This window comes from Diabrotica undecimpunctata, chromosome 10, assembly GCF_040954645.1.
Source record: "Diabrotica undecimpunctata isolate CICGRU chromosome 10, icDiaUnde3, whole genome shotgun sequence".
NCBI lineage: Eukaryota > Metazoa > Arthropoda > Insecta > Coleoptera > Chrysomelidae > Diabrotica > Diabrotica undecimpunctata.
The window spans coordinates 43,844,965-43,869,568 of record NC_092812.1 but is presented as its reverse complement, the minus strand read 5'-3'; the positions used below and the strand labels follow the sequence as shown (position 1 = coordinate 43,869,568).

At 33.1% G+C, this 24,604-nt stretch overlaps 1 protein-coding gene across 4 annotated transcripts in view; it reads left to right on the top strand.

Annotated features, from left to right (window-relative positions):
- LOC140451916 (solute carrier family 41 member 1-like) overlaps positions 1–24,000 on the top strand; it is a 65,198-nt gene extending 41,198 nt beyond the window's left edge. For all 4 annotated transcript variants that reach the window (XM_072545879.1, XM_072545880.1, XM_072545881.1 and 1 more), the window contains exons 2-5: positions 13,692–14,029; positions 14,210–14,389; positions 14,943–15,234; positions 23,130–24,000. In XM_072545879.1, the coding sequence (XP_072401980.1) occupies positions 13,778–14,029; positions 14,210–14,389; positions 14,943–15,234; positions 23,130–23,839 (1,434 nt within the window). In that variant the 5' untranslated portion in view covers positions 13,692–13,777 and the 3' untranslated portion in view covers positions 23,840–24,000. The remainder of the gene's footprint in view (positions 1–13,691; positions 14,030–14,209; positions 14,390–14,942; positions 15,235–23,129) is intronic.
- Positions 24,001–24,604: the final 604 nt, after the last annotated feature.

The window sequence follows — 24,604 nt, the reverse complement described above, 5'->3', positions numbered from 1 at the left end:
CAAACATTTAAAATAATTCAGACGCATCAACATATACGAAGTTAATTTTTTTTATTCGAACTGTCGGCATTTTTAAACGAATTTAAAAAAAATTTAATGTCTTACGACCCTTAGAGCCCGAGTTTTTTTTATTTCTCGATTTTACCATTTTTAAAACTGAATTCATCAATTCAAAATAAAAGTCGGGATGTCTCTGGTTCTAATCAACGTTGATGTTTTTTTTTAATTTGTTGTACCTCGTTGCAGGGATTATAAAAATTCAATTACTTAGTTAATTCAATTAGTTTATTGAACCGAGTAATTTGTTTAAACAATTTAAAACAAATATTTATTTTGTAAAATTTTACTTTTCTCTTATTATTAGTACTAAAAATGTTATGAAAAGAGAGGTTACTTAAATATTTATTCATTATAGTTATAAATAATATCTTTTACAAAAAAATTTTTTTTTGAAACTCGAATGTATAAGTGTTATCCAAATTTTTTTTTGAATTGTGCGTAGAGTTCAGTTTTTGAAATAGTAAAATCGTTTCGCTTTTAATTCTTTATCTTTGGCCCTTTATGGATAGCTCATTTTTAAATGAATCGTTTTTAAATTTTTGTTGTTTAAACTTGAACTTTTAATCTTTCAAAAGATACTTTTTAAATTGCTTATAAACAAAGCTTCGGTGAATTTTTGAAAAAAGGGCTAACTCGGGTTTTAAGGGTCGTAGCACAATATGTTTTTTTTGGAATTCGTTTAAAAATGCCAATATAACTAATACAAACAAATTAATTTTCTATATGTAGTCTGTCTGAGTTATGTTCATTGTTTATAAGCTTATAATCACAGTATTTTTCCAACCTATTTTTCAATATTTTTAACACAAATTTTGAATCGTTATATGATTTAATTTGATAGAGTAAGCCTTTTTCTTTAATCTGGTGGTTTCAGTATTCATGTAGACACCCAATGCAGAAACTTGAAATTTGTAAAGCTGAATAATTGAGGCCAACCCCGGAAAAAGGGCCCATATGCCATATGGCGCTTTTGAGAAAAACGCAATTGAAAATTTAATTTTTCAAAAGTATTTTGAAAATAAAGATTAAAACTTTGAACTTTATTAATAGCTAAAATAAAAGTATTGTATTTAAACTAAAGTTACAATAAGATGTTTCAAAGATATAGACACATTTTTATGTAAATATAATTTTTTTACATTAGCTTGTCATGGGCCCTTTTTCCACAGATTAGTTGCAAAAGTATGAAATAAGTTTAAAAAAATCTTTATTTGGCAAATGACGTAAAAAATAAACATAAACAAGTTATTATTATACAAAGAAAGTTATACAGAAACTTCTTCTATATAGTATCCAGCATATCCATTGTTCATCTTCTTGAGACAAAAACGAAAATAGATCTCTCACGTCTTTTTCCTTCGCCGGCTTTATTCCAACCACTGGGACAGTTTGAAGAGCAATGTTTGTGTTTATGTCTCTTCCTTTCCAAATTGTGAATGGTATGTAATTTTCCATGTATGAGAACAAGCCAATGTTCCGTCTTTTTTGTATTTCATTTGTACACACTGTTGAATGCTGAAAACAAGTCCCTTTGTTTTTGGCTTATTTAGAAAGAGTCCTTCCAAACTTTCAGTCCAATTTTTGATTAGCGTTCTGTCCATGACAACATTAAATGGAGATGGATTTTTCCGACAATGCACTATTGCTTCCAAATATGGCTTTGCCGTCCCTATGTATTCCTTCTTTTTTAAAGATGACTTTACCAGCCCAAAATTGCGATCGCACTGGTTAAAGGAATGGCCACGAACCGGAAATATATGGCGAATATTGACGTTAAACTTGTGTGCTAGCCACATTCCAAATTTTACCAATGAAATGTTCTTATTTTGTCTTCCGCATGCATCCAACAAAAATACGATTTCAGTGACATCGTCATTAATTTTTTTGCACAAGCAGTCATAGACATAGACAACTGAAATAACAGAATCGGCGCCTTTTTTTCCTTGTCCTTCCATAAATGTATACATAAAACACGACCCATCATTGTGAATATGTATATTAAAGAGATAATACCAAAACATAACTGCACTGTTACATTGAGTTTTGGAACTGGTAGATTTTGTCCATAGTCAAATTCAATAACAAGGCAACTACTGTCAGTTTTGCTTCTTTCTATCAAATTCCTTCTCATTGCTATATGTCGCTTTACTTTCATATTGTGGAGGCGATAGGAAATTGCACAGGCATCGTTAGGATTAATAGATAGTTTTTGTTTACATTCTGTGCAGAAATCACATACGTGTGTTTTGGGATTGAACGCAGTGACTTAAAATACTGAAAGTATGTCTTGTATTTCATCTTTAGATTTGTGCATGTCTTTTCTTTATAGTATTGTGCATTTAATATTTAATTCGGGATTCTGAAAATATTTTAGTTCGGATTTGTGTTGGAATAATGACTTTTCTTAAACGGAATAGTTTCCAAATGCTCTTTAAGCAATTCATGAATGTTAGGAGCCAATTTGTGGGTTCTGTTGGCATGTGTCCCTCGCTTTTCTGTAAATGAATCTCCCTCAATTACCTTATTTTTGCGGATTTTTCCATGGCGGATCGATTTAAACGATCTGCGGAAAAACGGCCCATAGCCTTATGGGTCCTTTTTCCGGGGATGGCCTCAATTGTGAAATTGTTCTTAGTCTTAAGCAAAATCAAGTTTTGTGCATTTTTAGAAAAGCTATTAATAGTTTTTAAAAAATCAACTTGGGAAGTTACTTTTGCAATAATTAAGGAACAAACTAACAAAAATAGCTTTGCAAACGCTCATTTTAAAGGATTTTCTATGCTTTTTTATTGAAATTGTGTCACTTTTTCATATAATTTACTAGACTTCACCTTTAGTATTTAAAATCAAGTAGCGATCTTATATTGTTTGTATATTGTTTATAAGTAAAAAATTACGTTCAATATTTTGCATATTTTTTTATTACATATTGTTATCGCCAAATTTATCAAAAGCAGTTGTTAGATACCTGTATCAACGAGTGTCTCTGAAAAATCAATAGTTTTCTGGTCTATACGTGGTACAAGTCTTTGACGGATTTATTGAAACATAGCTAGAGTCTGACGAAAAAAAGTAATTTTAAATTGGTAACAGACCTACAATAGTAATAATTATAGTATTTTAATTTGTAGTTATTGTTAATTGAACAATCAATATTCAACTTCCTCGAAATATTATAAAGAAAAAACACTTTATAATGGAAAATAATTTAAATAAATATCAAGTATTGTATAAAAAGTAGTAGTAAAAGTAAAAAAAAAATCAAAAATTACTATTTAAATGGGAATGAGCCACAATTAAAGGTTAAAATACGTTTATTGACGTTTCAATTTCCACTTCTGAAATCGTTCTCAAAATACAAACATTAGTTTGTATTTTGAGATTATTCCCATTTAAATAGTAATTAATTTAAAATGCCACAAGAAAATAGCTTCAGAACAATAAAAATCAAAAAGTTTGAAAATCGAGAAAAAAATTACATTTATTACAAAATTTTTACATTAACTAATTAATATTTTTTAATACGATATTTGATATTAATTTATTCATATCCTCATATACGGCCCTTTTTATTTATAAAATCATGAAATCGATAAATTAAATTTTTTTCATGACTTTCAAAATTTTTGAAATTTTTTTTATACTTACCTTTACTTATTATCCAAGTGAAACTATAGTTTCTGATTTATAATTTTCTCTAGGATTTTTGAAAAAGTAGACAGTATACTAATTAATCGAATTTCATTAAATCCTGTCCGATTATTTGTTTTCGGTAAAGGTACAATTTTAGCAACTTTCCACATTGTAACTCTGCTCTTATAATGCAAACATTGATAATATATGTCAATTTAGGTAATAAAAAATGGAATGTACATTAATCGTAAATATATTTATTTTGTCACATCCGGTAGCAGCACTATTAATACGTTTAATGACATTTAAAACGTCACTTTCTTGGACACAAGAAAAATTTGCTTCCATGTCCATACGACAATTATTATTATCAAAGTTGTTAAGTGGTAAATCGGGATTCTTGGTAGGAACACAATTTATAAAGCATTCATTTGTTGCAGAAATATCACTCAAATTTTCTGACAGTTGCGTAGTATTTTGAATATCCCTACCAAGACCTATCATTTTTAAGGAATCCCAAAGATCTCTACCGCTTTTATTATCCAATTTATTTTAATAGAAAGCTTTTTTCTCTTCTGACAGCTAAAATAAACATATTTTTAATTGTTTTGTATTCCCCCTAGTTCGCATGTTTTGTAGTACTTTGTCCCTTTTTCTTTTCATAATACGTAAAGTATCAGTGCATAATTTTTCGAATTTTTTTGGGTTATGTAGGGAGCATGACGATACAGTAAGCATATTGTATTATTAGTAAAAAATGGAACTTTCCTTCCATTACGCTTAATATTAAAAATATTTCACCCAGGTAGTAATTCTTCCTAAAATATGATATGGTTTATTGCCTTGAAGTTTCTCGACAGTTTTATGAATAACTTCTTTCTTTTTAGTTTGTATGCATATTTCAGGTATCAACAACTTATGATCACTGAAATCAACTTATTCCACGATAATATCATGAATCGATCTTCGTTTTGTAGTTAAAATATAATCAATAAGGATTGCAGTACTAGATGTGATTCTAGTCAGCTGATCTATAACTTGATGTAGTCCCACTGTTTAAAATAAATTAGAGGCAATTTTAGTGTCAGGACAATCAGTATTTATCCAATTAACATTAAAGTCATCAGTAAAATATGTTTCAACCAACGGTATAATATCGGATAGGATATTCTCAAACTCATTAAAAAAATGTCTGACATTAAATTTAGAAGGTTTGTATACAATACAGAATCCATATAATTTATTACGTAAGAATAATTTCAAGCAAAGGTATTTAATATTGTTACTATTTGTTTTTAGAGTTTTACATGTAATTTAAAATTTAACACAAAATGTCACCTTTTACGTCGGTTTCTAGCCGCTTAACCTAACTCTCAAGATATTCCTAATTCGACGTATTCGGCTTCTTTTGTCGACGGGTCTGTTAAATTATCATTCATTATGACTTCTTCTTCTTGATTTGCCTATTCGTGACGAATACTGGCAATCATCATGGCAATCTTTACCTTATCTGCAGTTTCGTGCAAAGCTTCCATAAATATTCGTTTAGAGTAAAGATTGGAGATTGGAGGAGACAAAATACAGCCTTGCCTAATTCCACGCATGACTTTTACATACATTTTGGTTGTTAATTCCTGCTTCTTTTAGAATTTGCTTCATTTTGGCCTGCTGGACTCGATCAAACGCTATCTCGTAATCAACCAGACAAGGGTATACGTCACAATTGACGTTTCTGCATCTCTGCAATCAAACTTATATTTAGGAACAAAGCCTCACTCGTACCACCAGCATTTATAAACCCGAACCGGTTGTGGAAAATTTAACTTTCACATAGCTTGTAAATTATCTTATGGATTATCTTTAGGAACAGTTTTAGGAGATTCATGAGGCTTATCGTACGGTATTCTTCGCATTTTTTGGCTCCTGTTTTTTTTTTGGAAGTGCAATAAACTTAGACTTCAGCCATTCTGTTGGTATTTCTCCAGAGTTGTGTATATTGCTGAGTATCTTGTTGATTATTGCGATTCATTCATTGTCCATTGGTTTAAGTAGTTCTGCTTGTATATTATCGGGGCCTGCTGCTTTACCAGGTTTAGCCTGTGTTATTGCAGAATAAACTTTCGGCTGTAATATTCTTCGTCCATCATTTATCTGTTCTTCTAGCTCAAATATGTTTTCTCTTTGGTCCTCAAACAGTTTCTCTAGGTATTCTTTCCACCTTCTTATTTTACTCCGTTTGTCCAAGATGATGTTTCCGTCAGAATCAATTAGTTTTCCTTTCTGTCTCCGTTTTAGTCCACCTATGTGTTCTTTAAATTTCCTCTTCGGTTCTCTGATTTTCCTTCTTATTGATAAATATCGTTTTATATATGTCTGGATCATTTTTGGCTTTTCTTCTTAGGTCCATTAGTTTCAGGATCTCATCTGTCATCCATGATGTTTTCTTGATTAATTTATCTGCCTTTAAGCGTGTATCCTTTACATTTTCAACTATTTCTGTAATCTGTTTAATCATTTGTTCTTCGTTCGATTTATTTTTAATTACAGTCACTTGCTCGTTTAACATGGCTTGGACCATCATTTTCGTATTATTTTTTAGCGTTCGTTGATCGTATGATTGTAATTTTCTTTTCTGCACTCTTTTGAGTTTTCTTTGACTAGGAGTACTCTCACCAGTGGAACGTGGTCCGTCTTCAAGTCTACTCCAGGATAAGTCTTGACAGATATAAAGCTGTTTCGGAATCTTTCATTCACTAAAATGTAATTTATTTGATTTCCAATGACTTAATGAAGAATAAATACTATGAATTGGCGCTATTAACAAACAATTATCAGAGTGGAACAGTCAAATGAAATTAATTCGATGTTAATTCCTATTTTTAGTTGCTCATTTTTTGCAATAAAAACATTTTATACGGGGTGTGTCATGTAACAGTGGCCAATACCAACTTTTTTACTAGAAGTGTTACATTTTTGCTAAATTCTTATGAATTTGATGCTCATGATATGACGTTTTTCCAATGTCTTTGACCTTCCCAGTATGTTTTAAATATGCCAAAAATGCCTATCTTTTCCTTAAGAAGTTCTTTTTCTACTGTATATAATTTCTCTGGCTCCAGTAGTCTTTGAATATTCCATGGTTAATGTTTCATGATGCTGTACTTTCTTTGTTACATTTTATTTTTATTTTCCAGTATCCCATTTCGAAAATTTTGTTTGGTTGCCCAAATTAATCTACCAATCGATCCGGAATCGACATAGCTCCGGTTTCTAGCCAGATCTCTTAGCACTATATCCAATAAGATACTGTATCCATCCATACTGTAAGATCTGTATCCAATCCGCATCACGTTCTCACCGTAAGATAATCAGGTGATTTCCCGTTGCCTGTATGATTTCAGTGTCACAGCTCAGTGTCACGGCAATCACAACCAAGATGTGATTGCCGCCTATAAGTATATATATATTTAGGGATTCTACAGTATTCACTGCCTTCCCTCGCTCAACCGTTTCCATCTCTCTCTGTTGTTCCATTCTCCATCGTTTAGTCCTCTCTTACTCATGGCGTCGTCTACTTCGTTCCTCCAGGATTTTCGGGGTCGTCCTCTTTTCCTCCTTCCTATGGGGCTCCATTCGGTTATTCTCTTTATCCATCTGCTGTCGCTAGCTCTTCTTACATGTCCATACCACTTTAGTCTTTTTTGTTCTATATATGTTAGTATGTCTGTTTCTATTGATGTTCTATGTTTTATTTCGTCATTACTTCTCCTATCCATTCTTGTTATAAATCTGCATTTTTGTCTTCATATTAAGGTGTCTATCCCACCATACTGAGTTAAGTTGTCGGATTGCTGTTCTTGTTTGTCCTAATCTTTGTGTAATTTCTTCCTCTGTTGTTGCCTTTTTCGTGATTATAAACCCCAGGTATTTGAATTTATCCTTTCCTTTGATTGTTACGTTGTCATCAATCTGTAGATCTTCTATGTCTTCTTCACTTGTAGATAGGTACTCTGTTTTCGCGAGGTTAATATCTAGACCAGCCTTGGTTTATTGTTACAACTTCTATACAGCCTATAAGTATCTTACACTAAATCTGTATGGGTCATACAGCCCCGAAACAGAAATGACATAGCTGCTGCCCTATATCATGGTCTTGCCATCTCCTTAGTTGATCCGCGGGTACTTATTTGGTTAAACCTCATTTACATCTGTCCTGCATATGGTGAGGAATTACCCCCCCCCCCCCCCCGTAGTCTGTCTTCTACGAAGTATTGACAAGGCTCCACTCAATTCTCCCTCCACGCAAGCTGAGACTAGCACGGGTCTTATCTGAGATGTTGTTGAACGAAATAGTCCTACGATATTTTTGAAATCAAAGAATACTAAGATGAACAAGACAAAAATAAAAGGTTTATGAGAGTTAATAGTAAAATCAAGTTGAAAAAGTATTGGCTTATCTCGCAACAAGGAAAAATACAGCAGGTATATAAGATGGAATGCAACCGTAAATCCGTATTTCTGACTATTTTTCGTCATCAGTACGGTGCAGCCAAGTTAAAATAGGAGAATGTTAACTTGGAAAAGGATCACTGCAGGAGCAATGCGGCCAATTTATGCCAATAATGTTAGAAGACCCTGTGGTTTCCATCTGTTAGTTGTTTCTCGGATTCCCAGATTCCCAGAAATGATTGCTCCTTAAATTAAAAACATCGCAGCGTGTAAATGTAACTTCGTCCGTAAATAATATTCTACCGACCAAGGAGTGGTCAATATTTTACCTGTTTCGGATATCATTTGCAAATCTGCATCTTAAAGGTAAATCTGCTGGTAATAGATTTTGCGCAGGTGTAAAATGGTAAGGGTGAAAATGCTCACAGTGTAGGATTTTGATTCCTAACGCTAAAGATAAACGTCGTGTACTTACTTGAGAATAATCGTCAACGCGAACCATTTCTTCATCTTCTTGATCAGTCGTAATGATTTTCGGTCGCCACAATTTGTCACGTTTAAGACGAAATGAACCACTTTCGCCTAAATTCCGAAATAGATTATTAAAGGTTTGGTGATTATGTTGCATTCTCTTTAGGTATCTTCTTAAATATTCCCTTTTCGCAGCACACCCGTTAAAATATTGCTGACAATAAATAGTAATCATGTCTCTCATATCAATATCAGAAAAATTAATATGCCTCTGCATTTTCTACTTTTCTTTGATAAAACAAAATAAACTAGATATTACAAAAGTAACTGACTACTCGAAACAAAATTTATTTTTAGTTGTTAAAAGCATTTGTGACATCAGCCTATTATGTTAAGATTTCCCGTAATACATTAAATAAGATTGGGGTTGTCTAATGATGACATCAAAACTGGCTTCAAATGAAACATTTAGCAGCAGTAACAAAGCACGTTATAGCACATTTATATCGTTATATACATAACGATTTTGGAGCTGTTTTTATAAGAATAAACTGTTAATTATGGTAATCCACAGGTATTCTGTGCTTTAAAGCACAATTATCACAAATAATTATTATACAGCTGATTTGAAGAATGCGATTATCTCGAAAACTCTTGAGATTTAAAGTTATTAACATGTATATCTTTTTGTTGAAATAATGTAGGTACCTTTAATATCTTTTAACACACATAGCGATAACTTGAAAATCAAAAAAGTTAAGCGCAAATTTATGCCACATATGTGGCATATTATGTGGCGCCCTCTATCAGCTACATCAAATTATAATTCCTCATACTTAAAAGCCCCAGTTATAAATTTTTATACATAAATGTTCACAAACATGAAATAAAATTTTAAATTTCAACTTTAACACCCTTTATCTTTCTTAATAAAAAACATTTTATTAAAGCAAGTTGACTGAAATCGTTTAAAGTATACTGTTTCTTTTTGTACAATTACTTAAGGACCACCCTGTATATATGCTGTCAATGTTGACGTTATTAATGTTTTATTCGTTGTAGTCATAAACAAAATTTTGTTAAATATTTCTTTTCTTATTTATACTGTTTTCTTTAATAAGATTTGTAAATCATTTAGTTTCTGCCAGACATATATTTTTATATACTTCTATTGTTGTTTTTTTTTATATTTTCTTAATGACAAAATAATAGAGAATTTTTTCATCTCATAAGCTTCAGAATAAAATCGAACAAACAAGAAAAGAAGAATATTTTTTACACTATGAGTCTAAGAGCCAACATTAGAGGAAAGTCCTATATCTAATCCTTCGTTTTTTGTCAGTTGGAATACTATTTTTGGTGGATTTATGTTATGTGTGTATTGTGTCTGGTTTTGAGTATCACCTTTTATTTTTCATCAAAAGATAGTACCTGAATGGGCAGTAAAATACCCAGCAAAACTCATAAATAAGTCACACTCAACCGACACAGTACAAACCCGGAAGACAAATTGTTTATGATGACTCTGGCCTTGAAAGCCCACGCTCTTATTATTCTTCATGTCGGGATTTTTGTCAGTATTATTTATTTGAAATATAAGGTGATTTGCAATTGTTTAGACTTTTCTTTTTGTAGTGGGCTGTTATATTTCTTGATTCCTATTACAGAGATGATGCGTTTGACTATCATTGTCCCTTGAAAGTTATTTTCTCTTGAAACTTGTTCAACATAAAAATTTTATATTGGAGAATAATTCGTTCTGAGCTTTCTTGTATTTTGTCGACAAAAGTACATTAGTGTCTATGCTCAGTACATAGTACTAATGTACTTTTACATAAGCAAAACTAACAACCCTAGAAGACTCTTTGTCTACCTTCTACACTACGACCTCAAAAAACTTATGTGTAGATCCTACATCTACATTTTAGTTGTAAGAAAGCCTATTATCTATTTCGAGTCAAGTTTGTTCCTACGATTAGGTTATAAAAAGATATGTTCTAGCTTTAGCCAAATATTCTGTAGTTGCAGTTTTGCTCAGTTGCAGTGCAATATGCTCAGTTTTCTCTACTTTTTTGCAGAATCTGTATGTTGCTCTCTCAAATTTGCCCATTTTACAAAATGATTTAGCGTTTTTTAGTCAGGACACCTATTATTACCCTAAGTTTAGTTTTCTGTAGCAGTAAGAGTATTTTGGTGTAGCGAGTAGAATTTTATAATAACCTTTTTCTTACCTTATCTTTTATCTGATGTATTTTCCACAGTAGACTAAGTTTCCAGTTTCTACTCTAAAATTAATGTGACTATTCTTATTAAGTTCAGTTTCCTATTAAGAGTATTTTTATGTAGCGAACAGAATTTTGTAATAACCTTTGTCCCGGAGTATTTTTCCAGTAGACACGAGTAAATCTCAGACTACCGCACCACATCTGGCTCATCATACGTACTGGATCAATTCCGAAAAGTTGCCTTAGCAATGCCCTAGAGAACTGGTGAACTCCGGAAGATTAAAATAGTCGTAACGCGGTAAGGAGCACTGCCGTGTCTGACAGTATTTCGTCCCACCTCGTGGAAACAAATTGGTCAGAGAGATTAAAATAAAAAGAGATCGATCAGAAAAAGGCTCAGAAATGAGTGGTTCTTCTAACTTATAAACATGTAAGGCGACTCAGGTCATGGATTCTGTCTCTGTCCCAAATACTAAGCCAGTTGGTTCGAGAAGAACAGACTAAGCAATTATCAAAAAACGCCTCTAGAGATCAACAGAAGAAGATCAAAAGAAAGGCAAAAATAGCTTGTTGGAGATGGACGACAGCAAACCTATATAAAACGCAACAAATTAAGGAGTCGTTAATAAAATTAAGGAATTCTAACGATCATACTCGGTCATATTGAAAATGTTACAAAAGTATTCAAGATAAGAAATGGGTCGTAAAAAGACACTTTCTTGATACTCAACTAGAGCCTACGCATACTTGATCATCAACACACTGGAACAAGGACTAGATGAGGCTCCTATCGAGAGCCAAAATCAACTTCTACAGTTACATAAAACAACGTTCAGTGCATGTGACATGTTATAGTGAAATTATAATATAGTTATGACACCAGCAATTACATATACATCAATGGTACCATCCTCTACTTAAGCAATGTGCACACATTTGCTTGCTTGGACTCACAGAAGCTCTGAGGGGTACACCAATAGTAGCTATGGAAGCCCTACTGTGCCCCCTCCTTTGCTCATTGTTGTAATGAGGATGGCGAGAATGGAACATTATAGACTGCGAGAAAACCTGAGCAACGTAATGGTTAGATCAGGACATAGCAACATTATAAGTGAATAAATGATGATTTATGACCATATGGTACCCAGACACATACCTAAAGTATCTTTACAAGTGGACATTTATCCACGAGAGATATGGAGCAGAGACAACACCTGACCCAGACTTCATGATTATAGCTGGTCCACAGGTGGGTCTTAAACTGGAGAAGGGTCGAGTGCCGGAATATTCAATAGTGGTGCAAATTTAAACATTTCTATTTCACTAGGAGAATAGACGTTACAAAATGGCGCCCAACCAGCTAAATCCTATTTATTCTTCCTCGCGCTTTTCTTAGTCAGGATGCAGGAAGTGGAAATTTACTTTTATAGTATTTTGCAGATTTTTATCGCTAACAATTTTCAATACACAAATATGTGTAATTTCATATTTTCCACACTACCTTGGGAAGCAAACAACAGCCAACCACACTACCTTGGGGAAACAATCAACAACCACCCATACTACCTTAAATCCACTGATGCATCAGAATATAATTTGAAACCCATTTACCAACATGGGGACAAAAATGATTGCTATAATCTAGACCAACAATCCCCCTTAGCCCAGCCAACAACCACCGACAGCGGCTAACTTCCACAAAGATCGGAACCCTTCCTGGAGAACTGAACGACTCCATCAGAACGAACTAAAGCTGAGTACTTTTTTAATCTTAAATTATTTTATACCGGCAACCGGCAGAATCTTTGAGTCTCAGTATAAAAATTTATTTTTGTTTCACATTCATAATATGTAATATGAATTCTGTTTATTATTATTTAATAAATATATATACCTTTACTATGACTTCGAAAGTTTTTTTTATTTCCTGTACCTTTCTGGGATTGGTGTGGGGAGAGAATGAACAGGGAACGAACCCAGGGCTGAGCAGTCGGGCAGAGCACCATTCTGATGGATGGAACGGTGGGCGTTTTTCTGTTGAATATCCTTAGGGATATTCGAAGAATTTCTCCCCTCGTTTCTTCCAGCAGTGTGGTGTTGCTTAACACCCTGGTCTTAATATGACTAGACTTTACAAAATGGCACCTCCTCTGTATTACAGGCAGAGATTTATGCAATCTTGCACTGTGCAAGAGAAATTAACATGATGGTTTTCGAACTGAAGCAAATCAATATATGCACAGATAGCCAAGCATATGTATTCATTTAATCTTCCACTTCTGTTTTGAGCTTTCCGTAGCTAGATAATCTGTTGCTTAGATATTTAAACTCCATCACTTGTTTTATTACCTGACCTTCCAGCTCCAATTTACATTTTAGTAAATTTGCTGTTATAACCAGGTAAGTTTTGGGCAAATTACCATGTTAAATTGTCTGGCGGTTATATTAAATTGATGCAGCATACGTTGTCAATCACCTTCACTTTAAGATCGATCAAGTATTGCGTCGTCTGCATAGCTGATTATTTTAAGTTGTTTTTCTCCCATTTGGTATCCTTTTTTAGTTCTTACTTTTTTTTATTATTTCAACCATAATTAGGTGGAACAATAGAGAACTTAGGGAATCTCCCTGTCCTATCCTATTGCCAGCTTCAATAGGGTCAGTTAATTGGTCTTCTACTTTTACATTTATTGTGTTATTTTGGTAGATATTTTCAATCGTTTTGGAATGTACTCAAATGTACTAGTACTAGTGTAAAATCTAAAATCTAAAGTCTTACACTTTAAAATCTAAAATTTTCGAACAATTAACATGTTATTTAAAATTAGAGACTAATGCTCTTATCATTTGCAGAAAAAGAAATATGGACCAAAAGTAGGAAATAGTACCAAAAAGATTCATCAAGTACGTACAACATATTTGGTGCTGTTTCCCCACTCATGGAGTCCCCCAGTCAGTCAAATGTCTTGAAAGCAAGTCCTTCGTTAGATATGAAAAAAATCTCAAGTAATTCTCAAGACAATGTTGATAATGAGAACGGAGTACTGCCTGATGTTGTTGCAACAAAGATTTTTAAACAAGAGGAGCAGTTTGAGGAGAGTTATTTGTCTACAGCGGTACAAGTTTTTATTCCGTTTTTGATTGCTGGATTTGGGATGGTATTTGCTGGATTGGTCCTGGACAAAATTCAGGTGAGTCAACTTTTTCCTACACTGGATATTGCCCTGTTTTCTTAATTTATAACTATGTATACTCAGAGACACTATTAGCAACTGTAGTTATTGGTACAGCCGCTAAAACGATTTTAATAAAATTTTTACCGCTACTTAATCATCTTATAGATTGTATGCATTATATATAATTTATTTTAGCATTGGACAGTATTTGAACAAATTACAGAATTAGTAATCTTGATACCTGCACTTCTTGGTCTAAAAGGCAATTTGGAAATGACTTTAGCATCAAGATTATCCACACAAGCCAACTTAGGTCATATGGATACAACTAAACAAAAAATAAGTATTATTGTTAGAAGCTTAACGTTGATACAGGTAAGTGCATTTTGAATAATAAAAGATATTTATATTGATTACTTACCTTGATTGATTTTCGCATGAAGAAAATACCAAATAAATTAAATAGTTACAACGTAATCACAGTGAAGAAGTTAATTACATTATCCACCTGGATAGAGTCCAAAAAGAAAATGATTAAAACAAACGAAAAGGAACGTTGATAATACAAAGCTGCAAAAATAAGAAATTTCTTTGTCAATATTATATGACAATAGTGAATTGTATAGTGATCCCACCAAGACCTGTGCTTAAAGTAGCGAAAACGTATTTTTAATCAAATACAGTTAATTCTCGCCTACTTAGCGAAGAATGGACGATATAAGCACATTATTAGTCATCACAAGATGAATATTATTTGTTAAAGAAGCAGTCTAGATCTTTTGGACTAAAACTTAGACTTATAGTTGATATACACAACAGAGATTTTTCAGACCGCAGTGTGGAAAGATCTACAAAGCCAAACAACTTTTTTGGAATCTATAATATATTAATAAAAATGAACTTTTGTGTAGTAATGTTCTCTTTTTAGTGTCAAGCCATAGTCGTGGGGTTTCTGGGTGCTCTGGTGGCAGTTGTAATGGGTGGCATCAAAAGCAATGATGTCGAATTAGACCACGTATATCTTTTATGTGCCAGTAGTCTAGTAACAGTTTCGATAGCTAGTTTTTTATTGGGACTTATTACAGCTGGAGTGATAGTGCTATCCAGATATTGTCACATCAATCCCGATAATGTAGCTACGCCTATAGCAGCCAGTTTGGGAGACATTACTTCGCTAGCGTTATTGTCATGGGTTGCAACCATGTTATATGAATCAATAGGTAAGACGAAGTCTTAAAGCAGGGAAGAGTGGGGTACATTCATTAATGGTTAAAAACCGCCGAATATTTAAATTTTCTGATAACACATTAGTTGATATGCTTGTGGAAATTGAAGCACTGAGGGCTTTGTGGTACAAGTTATTTTATTGTGATTTTTTTGAAAAAAACGAGATAAATAAATATTTTGCTACAAGTAAATTTTAAAATTGGTGGTTTTAAATTAATATATATATATATGTATATATATATATATATATATATATATATATATATAAGTTTTTCAAATATTGCAGAAGCATTACAGAGTCCAAATAGCATAACGTTAAATTGCCACAATTCAGATCCTGTGGTGAAGGTTAACTTCTCCTTTTCTATCGGGTCCATTTTTACCTGCCAATATCCATACTGTAAGTCCAAAATAAAAACAATTTACTTCCAACCAATGTATCTATCGTGTTGTCGATACGAGGCAAAGCATAACTATCTTTTGTGGTAACATTGTTCAACAAGCTATAGTCCACACAGAACACAGTTTCTTCTGTTCTATCACCACGTCTTTCTTCATTTCCCGAACAATCGTTTCAGCTTCCTCTCTCTTCGTATGTGATAATCGTTGAGCTGTTTAAGGAATTGACTTGGCATTACCAATATCGATTTTATGCTTGACAACGGCAGTTCTTCCGGTCTTTCCTCCTTTCAGTACGAAGATGTCACGTTATCGCCTAAGAAATTCCCTTAATTTCATTTTCTCCACCTGATTTAGAGACTGGCCAGCAACTGAAATCATTTGGTCTACCCCAGTAGTGTGATGAAGGTACCTTATACCGATGGGGTGCTTTCGTCGTATTGCATCAATTAAACGAAATAAGTTTAATAATATAAAATTATTTTATGTCTTTAAATAAATTGGCAAACGAGTGTCATAAATCTATAAACATTTTAAAAAATATATCAAAGAGCTGTAAATGTGAACAACAATAAATGGGCAGTGTATTTTGTATAGAACTATCGAATGTACCCCACTCTCCCCTACAGACAGTTTAATTTAGTAATTTATATACTAAATTTTAGATGCTATTAAATAGTTGTTTTCTCTAAATTATCATTTAAACTGTAAATACTGTAATTTTTTTTAATTTCCCTTAGAAGTGTTCGTTATTTTATGGATAGTTTACACCTATTTCTTATACGCTCCATATTTTCGCTATAAAATCTGTTATAATCCCAGGCTCAATATTTTGCTTCAATATTTTAATAACTAGTATTAGAGCAGACCACGTTTGTAGTTTTTATTAACTCAAGACCCTTGTATATGGTAGAATTTGTATAAATGGAGTATAGTTTCTGTGGTCCATTCACATTATAACGTGTTTCATCCTATTTGGGACTCATCAAATAGTAGTAGATCAAAAGTAGAAAGGGAGGCACTCTCATCATTATTCCCATTACGGAGTAGATAGTCGCCATCTACCTAAATATAAAAATAGAGACCAAAGTATGTCTTAAATATTGTTGGTTTCAAATGCAGTGGCGAGAATTTCTCGGAACAGTAATGTCTAACCTAATGAAGCAGTGGCGATCCAAAAAATACTTATGATTTACAATAGGTCAAATTGTTGAAGATAGGTACAAAATAGACACAATTTTTGAAAAAATAATATTATGGATATCTTGTCATCATTTCAGTTTGCTCGTCAGTAGCAGCTTTTGTGGGACGGTGTCATCAAGTGCCCCAGTCTGTCGACCAATAGCACGCACTTGATGCGCATCGCCCCGCCTACCTCGACTAGGAGATTTTGTATGAATAATCGCACAATCTTCGAGTGAGGATCAGTCGTTTGACCACATGACCACGGCCTCACCTAGAGCATAGTAAGCTCTAGGGGGTCGCCGGTCGGGGCTCTAATCCATTTGCTACTGCAAAATCTTGACTCTGTAGCTAGTCTTTGCTTCAAACGTTGTTTTATTTCAACAATGGTCTACGATATCATACATTACACACCCAGTCTTTATCAAGACTTGGAAAAAGAATACACATCCAGGAGTTAAAATGGATAAATGCTTAGGGGTTCTTCATACATTATACATGAAGCCCCTAGGCAGAGCGTACAGCAGAGTGGATAATTGCATAGGTCCACTCTTGCTGCTACGACAACAGTACCCAAATAAATTTACCAATTGCGTGTCTGTTTTGTAGATGGTAAAGTGCAAGTTGTATTTATTGCAGGATAGCATGTGCTGGATATATTTGCCTTAAGCTCTGAAGAACAGATAAAGAGTTAGTAATGAGAAGAAATTTTGAGCTTGAGCTTTGAGTTACATGTAATACCTTTGAAACGGCAATTGCTTCTCCCGTAAAAATGCTACATAATTGAGGGACCCGAATTGCATATTCAGTATTTCCTAGTATAAAGGCCACTGCATGTCCAATTTCAGTTCTTGTTGTATCAGTAAAAATCTTGTTAGAGCCAATGTATTCTGATATCCGTTCTTGATATAGGTTGTTAATCATTATGGCATTTGTAGTACTCTTGGGATAGGTGGTGAGGGATATATCAATAGTGGGAGTATTAGTAGTCCTGGGAAGTGTATAGGACAAGAATATGTTAGCTGTCCAGGTCAAAACCATATCTCGTTAAACCATATCTCAATAAAAAAGTGGGTAGTTTATGTTCTTAGGGTTGAAAGACAATCTGGCGACATATTTGAAGAAATATGTTGTATTCGTATTGATAGGGAGGTACATCTAGGATAACCTGAAAACTTGAAACACGACTAGTTCGGTAAACACCCAACACAAGTCTTAAATATGTGCTTGTACACGTTAGTTTTTTAAGAATATGAATACTAGCAGTCGAGTAGCATATTGCACCATAATCCAATTTACGTCGGAATAATGATTGGAATACATGTAATAATTTTATAGTGTCTGCTCCTCAAGATCGGTTAGATAGCATTTTCAGAAGATTTATTTTAGATTGACAAGAAAGTCGAAGCTCTTTACTTGTTTTAGGTCAATGTATCATTTAGAGTAAGTGTTGTTTTGCAATCAGTTTGTCTTTTGCTGAATATGATGAAATGAGATTTATCACTTGAGAAAGTAAAACCAATTTTTCGAGACCAGTCTTCTAGTTTATGCAGGAATAATTGCAGAAGTTTTGAGGCTATGTAATATTACAGCTACTAGTATATACAATTAAGTTATCTGCATATAGACTTGCTTTTTTCAAATGTAACTTTATCTCTTGTGCGATATTATTAATTGCTATTACGAATAGAGTTTAGTTTAAGGTTAAGCCCTGTGGAATTCCATTTTGAAGATATTCTGTTTTTGAAGGAATTCCGTTCACACGTACTTAAAATGGTCTATGGTTTATGAAATTTTTTACGAATACAAGAAAATTTACCTGGATACCCCAGTTACAAAATGCTTTAAATATATCAAAAAATATGGCAATTATTACTTTTTGGTTATTTGTAAAGAACTCAGCTACTAAGGCATCATAAGTTGATTTGCCTTTTCTAAAACCGCTTTAGATGTGGCTTAATAATCATTGTTTTTTTAAACTATATTAATCTGTTGTTTAAATTTTTTCTAGCAGTTTGCATGTCTTAATTTTATAAGAGAAATTCGTCTATAGGAAAGAGGGTTAGTTTTTGATTTGCAAGGTTTTAAAATGGGAATAATTGTTGATTCAGACCACATTAAAGGAAATTTTTTATTAAGGAATATGTGATTGAAAATGTCTAAGAGAATTAATTTTCCTGAGTGCGGCAAATTTTATTTTTTATAAATATGATTGGTATATTATCAGGACCTGATTTTTTTTATTTATCTAGAGCTTCTTCAAATTCTTAATATCTGATGGGAAAATTTAATGGATTCTCGGTATCTTCTATATATATTTCTATCATTTCACATTGATTTTTGAAATCTAAAAATGCAGGATTAAAGTTTGCATTGCTCGAATTTGTCTTATATAAATCTGACAGAATATTACTAATTTTTTGTTTGGAAGATATTAATTTGTTGTTATCAGAAAGAGTATTAATATGAGTTGAACTATGTTTACCTTTGAGTGTACGTACTTTATATCAGATTGTACCGATAGGTGTTATGAGCTTATAGTAGAGACATAATTTGACCAAGTTTCTTTTATACTTTTCTTAATAAGATATTTTGTTTTTGCCCTAATTTTTTTTTAATTGTTAAGGTTTTCTGTTGTTTTATGTCTTTTTAAAACAATGAAAGCATGTTCAATAGCCCTAGCCCTAGCTAACTTTCATAGCTAGGGCTAGTTCTTGATTCCACAATGGTACCGGTTTTCGTTTACAAAGTTTTGTTTTTCCCACCACAATATTAGCGCTTTTTAGTATATCATTAAAATAATGAGTAGTACAATCTATACTATCTTCTGGACCAAAGTTTTATTAGATCTCTATATAAGTCTCAGTTTGCGGAGTTCAATTTCCATTTTTGGTAAACAGGAATGTTCGGTTGATCATGCCCAATGGTTTTAATTTTTAGAGGAAAATTGTTGCTATTATACAGGTAATCAAGACTGTTCCAAGAGAAACTTGCAGCTAAAGAGTGATCACACCTTTTCATTTGGATGTCAATAGGTATGCAGTTGATATTGCATAATATAGATACAGCAACGGCTTCCAAATTAATGTTAATGTTAATTTTTTTTGCCTTTACGAAATTGTTTACAAAAATACCTACGCCGCCGCTGGCCTGTTGTGCCGCGATTTTTAAGAAAACTAGTAGGTACAGTTTATCATAAATGCAAGTTGTTGGTTTTAAGATGTGTTTCTGTATACCAATTAGTAGAGGAGACAAATTCTTTCATTAATATATTAAGAGATTCTGTTGTTGTAATAGCTGTTTAGGTTCCACTGTAAAGTAAATGTATTAGTCATTTTAGATAGCTGACTGAGAAATAGAGATATCACTTCCTATGTCCGATGAAGACTGATATTAAATTATAATTTTTTTCTTAGTCTTGTTGATTTGGATTTTATGCCACGGTCTAAAATATGATCTTGTGCAAATAACAGAATATCTTTAGATTATGTCATATCTGTTGTGTAGTTTTCTACACAACGGATACCAACCTACTTCCTTTTGAAATATTTAAAAAAAAATCCTTTACCACTATCATCTGACCAACTGTTTGACGTAGTGTCTCCTGCATGTACATAGATCCAATTGGCTTACATTCACTGCTGTGGTATTTAATATTGTCTAAATATCTTCACAAGGAAAATAAAGTTGCTATCTAGAGCCCATACAGAGATCCTCTCAGGCTCAGCAACCCCTTTGGGAGTCTTTCGTTGCCATGCAGGTTATCTATTAATAACTTTAACATCACACCAAGTTTTAAACAAAGATGTAATAAATAACAACTTTTGTACCAGTTCACGTGTTTTTGTCCACATATTTAGTGGCTTATCTCATGTACACCTGGTAAATGCACTGATGATGGACTAGTAAGTCCAAAAACGTTCTGTTGTGATGTAGCCCAAAAGGGTCTTTTTTAATAACGTACATTTTAAAAAGGATTTTTAAATAAAACTAGTGTCTAAATCCTTAAGACGTAGAGCTCGAATGTCATTCCGTTTAATTAATAAACGTCGATTATCTTTCGTTTTCTTACATTTAAATCCCAAATCTTTTACAATCCTGTAGAGAGAACTACACTCCCAGTCCACTCGTATATTTCTTCAAGCCTTTCCTGCAAAAGCTTCAATATACACAACAACAACCCGTGGACTTTCTTCAGAATAGTTAAACAGAATAGTTCAGATAAGTTAAACAAAAGTGACGATAAAACACATCCCTGTCTAACTCCTCTACAGATCTTCATTTCTTCTGAGTGTTGAAAATCAATTTGAACTATGGCACTTTGGTTCCAATATAATGTTTGCACTATATTTATGATTTTACTGTCAATGCGCTTATTCATAAGTATTGATATTAGTTTTTCATGTATTACTTTATCGAAAGCCTTTTTGGTAGATCAACGTTTAAATCCCGACATCGCTGAACCAATATGTTGATGGCAAATAGTCCTTTTCGAGTACCCATTCCATTTCGGAACCCGATCTGCGTCTCGCTAATATCATCATCTAGCCTTTCGTATATTCTCTTATGTATTACTTTCAGCAGTACTTTTAAAGTATGACTTATGAAGTTCAATGTTCGATAATTAGAGCACTCTTTTGCTGCTTGTTTTTAAGGGATGGTTATAAATGCTGACTTCGGCCACTCTTGTGGTATTATTCCCGTATCGTACACCGTGTTGAATAAATCTGCCAATACTTCCAAGTTATCCTCTTCCACTAGTTTTAACAGTTCTACTGGTATTTCATCTAATTCAGCTGCCTTATTGTCTTAAGAGAAATCATTAGAATACAACAAACCGGAATTTCGTGGACCGTAAGAAGGCATTTGACCGGGTCAAATTAAAAGACGTTTTCCACTTACTGTAAGCAAGAGAGATATCTCTAGGAATAATCAAAACGATCAAAAATATCTACCAAAACAACACAATAAAAGTAAAAGTAGAAAAAGAACTAACCGATCCTATTGAAACTGGCAATGGGATAAGACAGCGACATTCCCTGAGTCCTCTATTGTTCAACCTGATTATGGATAAAATAATAAAAAAAGTAAGAACTAAAAAAGGATACCAAACGGGAGAAAAACAACTTAAAATAATCTGCTATGCAGACGACGCAATACTACTCTCTCAAAGTGAGGATGATTTACAACGTATGCTGCACCAATTTAATATAACTGAAAGAAAATTTAAGAACACGTTATTTTCTCCAAAAAAGACAATATGCATGGTTACAAAAAGGATGTTTGAAACAGCAGAGATGAACACACTTAGAAAAATTGATGGTAAGACACTATGGGAGAGAGCTAGACGTACAGATATATGACGTAGATGCAAAGTGGAGAACACCAAGAACTGGGTAAGAAATAGAAGAGTAGAATGTAACGATCATATAATCCGAATGACAACAAATAGAATAGTAAAGATGGTAAGAGACGGTTCCCCAATAAGAAAACGATCAGTAGGAAGACCACGAAAACGATGGAACGACAACTTACTGGAGGCACATTTGAAAAACAGACAGAGTCATGTCTATATAAAAAGAAGAAGATGTTTCAGTTTGTCATAGTCCCTCAAGTCTATCACAGTTGTGAATTATTTTAATATGCGTTTGTTAACATATTAACTCATTATCTTTTCTACTGTCCGTACAGATACTTCAGTAACTTCGCTTACTCGTTTAATATTGGTTCTCTTATCTTCAGAAAACAGTGTTTGTATATATTTAAACAGTTTGTAAAATATCCCTTTGGATTCCGGTGTGAATCAGATATGTTTACCCATACTACCCTTCTCCGTCTCCATTCGATAAAATAGTTTCTAACACGCGTATTCACACGTTTCTTTATGAGACTGAAGTACAAACTCGTTTGAAATCCAGTGGTTAGAAATTGTCGAAAATATTTCTCATCAGTTCTTTGTATGTCCCTAATGAGTATACTTATAATTTTAGTAGCAAATTTTATTTAATGTTTATGTGAGTGTTACAATATTTTGCCGTTTCAAATGTAAAATATTCTTCTTAAATTGTTTAATATTGCAACGCCACTGCATAGTTGTTTTTATTGACTACGCGATAATATATTTCGTGGAACTGCTAGTCACTGCATTTAAAACCAGCTGTAAGTACCTAGGTATGGTATCATCGGCGAAAATTTTGAATATCTGTAATGTTCTAAAAACAGAAATCTGTTTCTGGAAGGTATTTCAACGATATTAAGATGATTCTATATACTCTACCTGATTGTTTATATAGTAAATATTTTTTAGGACAACAAGATTGGTTGGCCCCATCTATAATAGCAGCATATTTACTAGCGATACCTTTGTGGGTATGGATTGCTAAAAGGAACTACCAAACTCGAGAAGTTCTGTATTATGGTTGGACGCCAGTAATAGCCGCCATGGTAATAAGTTCCATCGGAGGTTTAATTCTGGACTTTATGGTTTCTAGATTTGAGGGTATTGCAGTATTCCAACCAGTGATAAATGGCGTTGGAGGTAATCTAGTTGCCGTACAGGCAAGCAGAATTTCAACAGCTCTTCATAAACAAGCCGAACTTGGTATACAGTCATCAGAAAATAATACAGACAAGGAGATGGTTATTTTCATTTCGCCCTTAACCTGCTTTTGTGGAAAAGATATGCACTCCAGAACAACCAGGGTCCTTATGGCAATGGTAATACCGGGTCATTTAATTTTCATCTACCTCATAGATTACATTAAAAGTGGAGACACTTCTCTTCGGTCCTGGTTTATAGTAGTGTATTTATGCGCAGCTGTGACCCAAGTAGCAACCCTACAGTATATAGCATACATTATGATTCACTGGATGTGGAATAAAAAAATAGATCCTGACAATTCTGCAATTCCGTACTTAACGTCTATTGGGGATCTTCTAGGAATATCTTTACTAGCATTTGCCTTTCAGTTTTTGAATCTGATCTCAGATCCTAACACTGAGGTCCACGAAAGTTGATTAGTTTGTTGTTACTATTTATGATTCTTCAAAAACACTTATAATTCTAAACCTAACTATATATATGTTGTAATAGGTGAATACCATTAAAAATTATATTACAGAATAAAATTAAAAATGAAATTTCATCGCTTTGTTAATTATATACTTTATTTTCACAATTGTGTTTTTCTTTTTCACCTCCATAAATAAAAACTATAGATATCAGACAGAAAAGATAAGTAATTATAGAAAATCAGTGGAAATAAAACATATTTGAGGACAAGACTACCTGAAAACTTAATGGTACATATTTTGCAGAGAAAATGTCTAAGAAACAAGATAGGGAGAGCCTTCAGCTAAAAATACAGTTTATAATGTAAACTAAGAAAGAAAAACTTATCAAAAGAATAATCGCTTAAGTTTTAATTGACTTCTGATTATATACACATTTCGACGTTGTTAACTGCTACATTGTTATTCAATGATTGAGAAAAATACCCACATAGGGTGTGTCGCGACAAGTTTTGATTAAAGTAATAGCGGATATAGTTATGTTAAAAATCAGAAATTACTAAGCTGTAGGTTTTGGATGACGCTGAGTTGAAATATAATGTTCTGAATGTGCCACCTCCGGTTATGCCGGAAGTAGACGTCAACTTTGTTTTTTTAAATGACACCTAATATTTTTATTTTATTTTCGAATTTTAAATGAAATGTCCAAACACCCTGTATTTTATGACATTTTCCGCTGTATTTTTTTAAGCCAAATATTTTAGTAATTGG